A 7337-nucleotide genomic window follows, 5' to 3' on the forward strand; every position below is an offset into this window, starting at 1 on the left:
CTTGTGGTTGTGCTGAAACACTATACTGAAGCAGTTTTAAAGATTAAAAAAATCCCCAGCTTTAACACTCTTAACCATCCCATAGTAATTTAGTAATAACACATATTTAACACATTTGCACATTTGTGCACATACCGTAAGAACAGTGGAATGAATTATACCAGGGTAACTCCTTTGTGACATTTACCATGTACCCATCAGAGTCAAGCCAGCAAACAGTGTTGAACCAGACCGATGACCACCATGGAGAGGCATGATGAGAAGCTGGGCGGGGCCCGGCGTGTGGGGGACAATGGCGGCTCTGGATGTCGGGATGATTGTGGCCCAGGAGAGGGGAGAGTGGAAAGGAGATACCCTAAGCATGAGTGGCATGCTGTACCATGGGACTCGGAACACTCTAAATCCCCAAGCCCCCTCTGGTATTCTCGTGATTACAGAGGACAGTCAGGCCCCCTGCATAGCACTGGATAGAGTTACACTTCAGTGTGCTTAGAGCGGGGTAGGTGCACACACGCGCATGTGTGTGTGACAGGGCTCACAAAAGCATTTTGAAAAAATGTTGTCCCTGTCCAGTGTCCACTGTTGATACCCTCAGCCATGAGTCCTGTTACGAGAACTGTCCCCCAAGAAAAGGCACCAAGTAGTTACTGCGTCTCCAACTGCTTTGTTTGACCACACCCTCTGACTCCTATTGGCTCATAGCTAAGTAACATCCTTGGTGCAGCGACACCCACCATCTGTCATTGGGCAGGAGACGGAGAGGAGAGGCATGGCTGCCAGCACCTACCCTCCCCTATTGTCAGCACACAATAACACTGCTTTATGTTCTAGAAGAATTTCCAACTCGCGCTTTCTTGAGCAGCGGCTGCCTCCCACTTCAACTGGTGTCAAACTGCTGTCTCTGTCTCAGAGTGAGACAGACAGAGTTAGACAGAGAGAGGAGAAAGGGCTCAACAGGACCACAGCCAGAGACAGGCGTATGCTAACAGGAAAGGAGGAGAAGCCATGCCAAACTTGAGGTATTTAAGGTAAGTGATCCACATGAGAGGAAACTTGAATTTTAAGCATCCTGTCTGAGAGCAGGGGGAACTTCAAAGTGAGTGGGCTGTGTTCTTCATTGGTGAGTGGAACAAGTCATTTGAATGTAGCTTATTTTAATTTTGCAAAGATCAGATCAGTCTCTTCTTTTCCATGATGCAACTTCCCTACCAGTGACGTTAATGTTGTTCAGCGGCATGAATTCTGTCACACGTAATTAAGATATTTGTGGGACATTGTTGGTTTTCATTTAATCAGTATCATACACACACATACACACACACACACACACACACACACCCACACACACACACACACACACACACACACACACACACATGGTTACAGTGGTTAAATGTTTCAGTACTCTGTCCAGGGAATGCCAGAAACAGCTATACAAAGTTTTTTCCATTTATTTTTTATTTATTTTTGTCTATTTCACCACAGGGCATGTGGTGCTCGCAATGTATTCTGTCAAGAGCAATGCAGCTAAATGTTGCTGTAGTAATGTGAAACCAGTAACATACCTTTGGCGCATAACAACACGGCCTCACATGCGGCATGTCATGATACTGGTACACATGCATGTCCTATTGCTCTTGGCATGTTGCCTAGATGATTGTCAAGTTTTGCAGGCGAACAACGAAGAAAGAAAACGGAGAAAGAGAAGGAGGCATGGAAAAAAAGAAAGAGAGAAGGGAGAAACTGAGAGAGTGGGGCGGAGGGAAGGACAAAGCGGAGAAAAAAAAGAGAGAAAAACCTGTGCTTAGTGGCTCTGACGGAGGGGTGAAAAGAACAGCCATGTGAGAGATGGCAGGGTTGATGTATGCCTCAGAGCTCATAGAGGAGCCATGGCTGTGCGGCGGTGGGACTGACCAGAGACGGCCCTCAGAGGGAGAGCAGGCAGCGCGCATGGAAAACAGGGCCTGTGCCGCCCTGCCTCTCTCCATTTCAAACATAAGGCATCTGACAAGAGGGGATTATACTGAATGAGAGAGAGAGAGAGAGAGAGAGAGAGAGGTTGGCAGCTGTCCTTAAACCAACTCCAAATTGAGGAGCAGGAATGAATTTGTGTGCTGGAAAAAAAAAAACGCCCGGTCAAGAGGGCCAAACAGGAAGAATAAAATACCTCTCTCTCACTATAAAGCCAACTGTGTGTTTGTGTGCGTGTGTGTGTGTGTGTGTGTGTGTTTGTGTGTGTGTGTGTGTGTGTGTGTGTCTCTATGTCCATCTGTCTGCGTATACCATCTGAGATCGATATAAATATTATGGCTGTGCAGTACGCGGAATCACCCACGGCCTGCTGAGGTCATCGCCACAGGCATTAAGATGATCTCTTCATGTAGCTTAACATGGTTATACTTTTCAGAATCCTTGTGGTTAAAATCTAACAGAGTCATTTGTGCCAATACTGGCATCAAATGTTCCATGGTCCCTCTTCTCACTGCTTTTCTTGCTATTTCTCTCACTCTGTCCCTCTCACTTTCCATTTCGCTCCCTCCTTCTCCTCTCCTTCCTTCTGTTTTTACACGTTCCTCTCCCTCACTCCTTCTCTGCCTCTTACTGAAGGTTCGGGCTTAAATGAGCCATTCTTTCCCAGAGGTTGCACTGTTTTTAAAGTTTATTTCAGAGGGAGCCAGCAGTTTCTAAATTGTCATGAGTTCAAATTCAATTTGTGGTGGACAAAAGAATGCAATGGAAAGAAATGTATTTAATGAGAGTCCTTTTTTCTTCTCAAAGGGCGCAGCAAGTATAGTTGCACAAGAAGAGCTATAATTATGAGAGGACAGAAGTGAGGACTGTGTATAGGGACTGAGCAGAGGCCTAGCTAAACATCCTCTTCGTCCCCTTTGGCTAGTCGACGAGAGAGTGACTGCGGCCAAAAGAAGTGATCTTTTCCTTCAATTGTCTTCGAACGCTTTGGAGCGGATGCTGCTATTTTGGCATTTTTCTATTCACCAGACGCTTTCATCCGAGGCTACACAGGTCACAGGGGAAGTGTAGAGCTGCATCAGTACTTGAACCTCATGGGAAAATGTCAGCAGCCTCTGTGGGAAACGAGGAACATATATATAAAGCCTTCATAAAGACTACTGTACATAAGATATTAATAACAGCTGCAGAGGGAAAAGAACCAAAGTCACCCAGGCCACAAGTGGCCATTTGATGTCTGAGTTTTGAAAAGCTAGACATAAAGAAAGTGACCCAGCTTGTGATGGACAGTGAGGAGGGAAGAAAGGCGCTTTGTTTTATGCTGTTGCAGACCAGGGGTCATATATCCAGAGACCAACGAGCTGACTGTTGTGTGTCCAGGGTTAGTTTTCAGAGTCAGCCCTCTTTTTTTGATGTTCTCACACGCTAGCCGTATGTGCTGATTAAAAGCCTTGGATGTTTTTAAATGAAAATCTTGAGGGATCACGGAGTGGACTGGAATGTCAAAACGCTCCTATGAAAACAGTTATACAGCCACATATATAGCTACCTCCTTGGAACCTAGAGATGTGTGTGTACATCTTATGTCTACATATAAGGGTGTGTTTGTGTGTGTGTTGGGTAAAGGTTATGAGGATCCGCTCATGTCAGAAAGGAGAGCTATTCGAAGTCCAAACAAGGCTTGAGTGCGGAAACTATACAGTAACGTCCTTCTCAACACTTCAGGATAAACTGGACACTTTGTTTTGAGTTGCATTTCCACCAGGCGGTCCCTTTTTCCTGTCTCTCAGAAGGTGAAAAATGACTTCAACAACAGGGCTTTATGGGGCCACGGCACAGCATGCGCCGTGTGCTTCTACTGACACAGCAGACTGAGCACTGCGTATCTGATTCCCCTCTCTGGCACAGAAAAAGAGAACATGAAAGAAAATAGCCTGTTGCTTATACTGATGGGCATCACTTTGAATGATAGCTATCAGTCTCGTGTAACTGAGACAGAGATAGATGGCTGGGGAGGGGGGTCTGATATACCAGATAGAATTTGTATGCTTCAGAGAGACAAATATGAGAGGGAAAAGTATGACTTTATGTCTGAGAGGAAATATGTCTCCTATACTTGACGATATGCTGTTTTGTATGTAAAGCTGGAGGTTGTGTCTTGTATTTGTATGTGTGTGTGTGTGTGTGTGTGTGTGTATGTGTGTATGTGTGTGTGTGTGTGTGTGTGTGTGTGTGTGTGTGTGTGTGTGTGTGTGTGTGTGTGTGTGTGTGTGTGTGCGCGTGTGTGGGTGTGTGTGTCTGTGTGTTTATGTTGTTGTGACCGACAGAGACAGCGAGAGTCCAGTTGCTTTTTCTGTTTGTCTGTTTATTGCATAGTTGACATTGTTTGGGTTGTGGCTACCGCTGTGGTGCCTGTGCTGCAGCATGTGGTCAGAGATAGGGCAGGCAGGCAGAGGCAGAGTCAGAGCGAGAGGGAGAAGCCGACACACACATCCCGAGAAATACAGGATAGAGAAATTCCGAGGAAAAACAGAGGATGCCAAAGATAGAGAGAATAGTATGTGAGGTAAAGAGAGAAGTGGGGGTGGGGCGATTTCTTTGGACAGTTAGGAAAACATGTGGGGCATGAAATGAGGAAAACAGCAGCTGATTACAATCTGATTATTTCCAGGCTGTAAGTACTCTCCAAGGAGCAACTGAACAGAGGCCTGCAAATAATGGAAAAACAGACAGGTATGTTTAACCGTTTGTCTGTTTGTTGTGATGTGAAAACAATTTGTTTAGATTTAAAATGCCATGAATAAATAAAATAACAGTTATGGACTTGATGTTGTGTTGCTGATTAAGGTTATTGCTTTTGTCTGGCTAGTTAATGGGATATCTTCAAACATGAATGGGAATTCGAAAAGGCCACCCTCCTACTCGGTGGAGACGCCATATGGCTTTCACCTGGACCTGGACTTCCTCAAGTATGTGGACGACATTGAGAAGGGGAACACCCTCAAGCGGGTCCCCGTTCAGAGGAGGAGCAGGCCCGCCAGCGCCAGTGCCCACCACAACCACAGCCTCCCAGGCCACGGCCGCACCCATGGCGGCCCCACTCAGTGGAGCTCCATCGGCTCGCTGTGGCCCAAGTCCCGCGGCACGGACGGCCAGCACGCGTACGACGGAGTCCTGTCCGGCTATCCCAGACACCCGGGCGCCCCTGGCGCGTCGCTGGCCGGCGGTCGCACGGACGAGAGCATCCGGGCGTTCGACGAGCAGCCGCTGGGGTGCTACGTGAGGCCCAACCTGCTGCGGGCCTCCAGCCTGCCGGCCACCGTCCTGCTACGCAAGCGCTCCGAGTCCAACGACGACCCAACCAGTCCCCGGGGCTCCAGGGACCACCTGCTGCTGCAGGAGGACGACGGCTCCTCCGAGGACGTCTTCATCGACTCGGGCAGGATGTCGGCGCCGGTCGGCGGGACAGGGACGCTGCAGCGGCTCACCACGGCCCTGCGGCGGGTCGGCGAGCTGGAGGAGGAGATCCGGGTGGTGCCCGAGCTCAGGGCCCAGATCTGCATCCTGCAGGAGGAGAGAGAGAGGCTCCTCACCCGGCTCTACTCGGACTCGGAGAGCAGCCCGGAAGTGGCGGACTCCGGTCCGAAGGCCAACGGCCGACCGCGGGCCTCGCGGGCAGACGCCAAGGCCGACTGGGGCAACGGGCACAGCTCGGGGCGCGGCTCCGGCAGCCTGGAGGATCAAGAGGAGGACTGGATGAGCCGGGAGCTGAAGCGGCTGGAGGAGAAGGTCAAGGCCTCGTCCGTGCAGGTGGAGACCGAGGCCATGATATCGTCGGTCCGAGACGGCACGCTGTCAGGGGCAGGTCAGCGGTCAGCTCGCTCGGTGCCCGCCAGGGAGCGAGCTCCGGAGCACCAGTCTGTGGACGCCCTTCAGAAGAGGCTCGCCAGCCTGGAGCAGAGGCTCCGGGAGTCCGAGAAAGACCTGGAGGCGGCCAGGGCCACGCTGCAGAGCCAGGTGGAGGAGGGCCGTCTGAAGGACCAGAGGATAGAAGAGCTCAGGGAGATGGAGCGAGCGGAGGCCCGGCGAGCGACGCCCAGCACAAGGGACGCCTCTGAGATCACCCCGGAGGAATGGAGGGTGGCTGATGCGGGCAGCAGGCAGGAGGACGCGGCGCCCGCGCACGTGAGTCACCACGTGGGGAGAGTGCGCCAGCTCCTCCAGGAGCAGTGGGAGTGTCTGTGTGCAGGCCCGAGGCCGGCGGAGCCCCTCCCCCCCAGGGTCAGCTCCATCCAGGAGGAGCTGATGAGGCTGGTGGACACTCTGGCCTTCTGCATGGACCCTGGACAGAGGAGCAGCCCTGGATGCCAGCTCACTGGTAGGTTCCACCTCACAGCTAAAACAGACAAACATCGCAGATGACAAACACACTTTGTTCTGAGCTAACTCTCTCAACCAATTGGTATATTGGGTTGAAATTCTTGAAGAAAATGGCAAAAAATATTTGCTTTGTAGCTGTAATTTAATGATGTTTATCATTCTCAGAAGCTAAGACCTCTGCTTTGGGAGGCGGGTATTGTCCGGTTGGAGAGACTGACAGGAGTGGTGGAGCTAACCATAGGTAGGTTCAGGACAGGATGACACACTCAAGCCCAGCCCGAGGCGCTCCAAACAACCTTATTTGCCATGGCTGTCTCTTTGAGGTCAAGTCCTCTGTTTTTAGTTTGCTGCTGTGTCACACCATATTAATTCAGCGCAGCTCTGCGAAGCGTAATTAATTCCAATCCCAAAAAACCCGGACAGCTGGTCCTCATCATGTGATGATAAGAGGTGATTCTATAGTTACTGTGTGACGAAGCTTTACAATTCCGCCATTATACTCAACTCGACAAAAATGACTTCCAGCAGGCCATCTGGTTGGGAGGAGGTTGTAAAAGAGGACACATCACACCGAGACGAAGTGAACCCACAGAGGAGGACTGAAAGAGAACAGGATTTTCAGACACAGCCGGGATCTCAGAGACCGTCAACGCAACAGGAGAGGACAGAGGGGAGCTCAGGTGGTCACCAGAGGGGATCCAAAGAATCCGTGGAATCAGGAAATGAAGCAAACTGGTGAGATGCTGCTGTGGAGACAATACAATACATTTGAAAAGAGACATACTCTACAAATATGGCAGTGTGATACTGCAGTTACAGAACCACATCACAGTGGCATTTTTAGGGGCTTGGGAAATGTGGGGAAAGTATTTTGGCTTCATTGTGCTCTTTCATCCCTTTGACAGGGTTGATGAGGCCTTCATCGCTGCATGTCTTTACCTGAGGGACCACATGGATGAAATGGCAAACCTGAACGATGACATGGT

At 50.0% G+C, this 7337-nt stretch overlaps 1 protein-coding gene across 3 annotated transcripts in view; it reads left to right on the top strand.

Annotated features, from left to right (window-relative positions):
* Positions 1-834: 834 nt before the first annotated feature.
* Positions 835-7337, top strand: part of LOC134070427 (KN motif and ankyrin repeat domain-containing protein 4-like) — an 11558-nt gene continuing 5055 nt past the window's right edge. Inside the window, exons 1-6 of one of the 3 annotated variants that reach the window (XM_062526789.1) lie at positions 835-1028; positions 4643-4704; positions 4841-6349; positions 6517-6592; positions 6877-7086; positions 7257-7335. In XM_062526789.1, the coding sequence (XP_062382773.1) occupies positions 4689-4704; positions 4841-6349; positions 6517-6592; positions 6877-7086; positions 7257-7335 (1890 nt within the window). In that variant the 5' untranslated portion in view covers positions 835-1028; positions 4643-4688. The remainder of the gene's footprint in view (positions 1029-4642; positions 4705-4840; positions 6350-6516; positions 6593-6876; positions 7087-7256; positions 7336-7337) is intronic. The other 2 variants (XM_062526804.1, XM_062526796.1) reach the window with 2 other exon arrangements.

The sequence above is a fragment of the Sardina pilchardus genome, chromosome 2, assembly GCF_963854185.1.
Source record: "Sardina pilchardus chromosome 2, fSarPil1.1, whole genome shotgun sequence".
NCBI lineage: Eukaryota > Metazoa > Chordata > Actinopteri > Clupeiformes > Clupeidae > Sardina > Sardina pilchardus.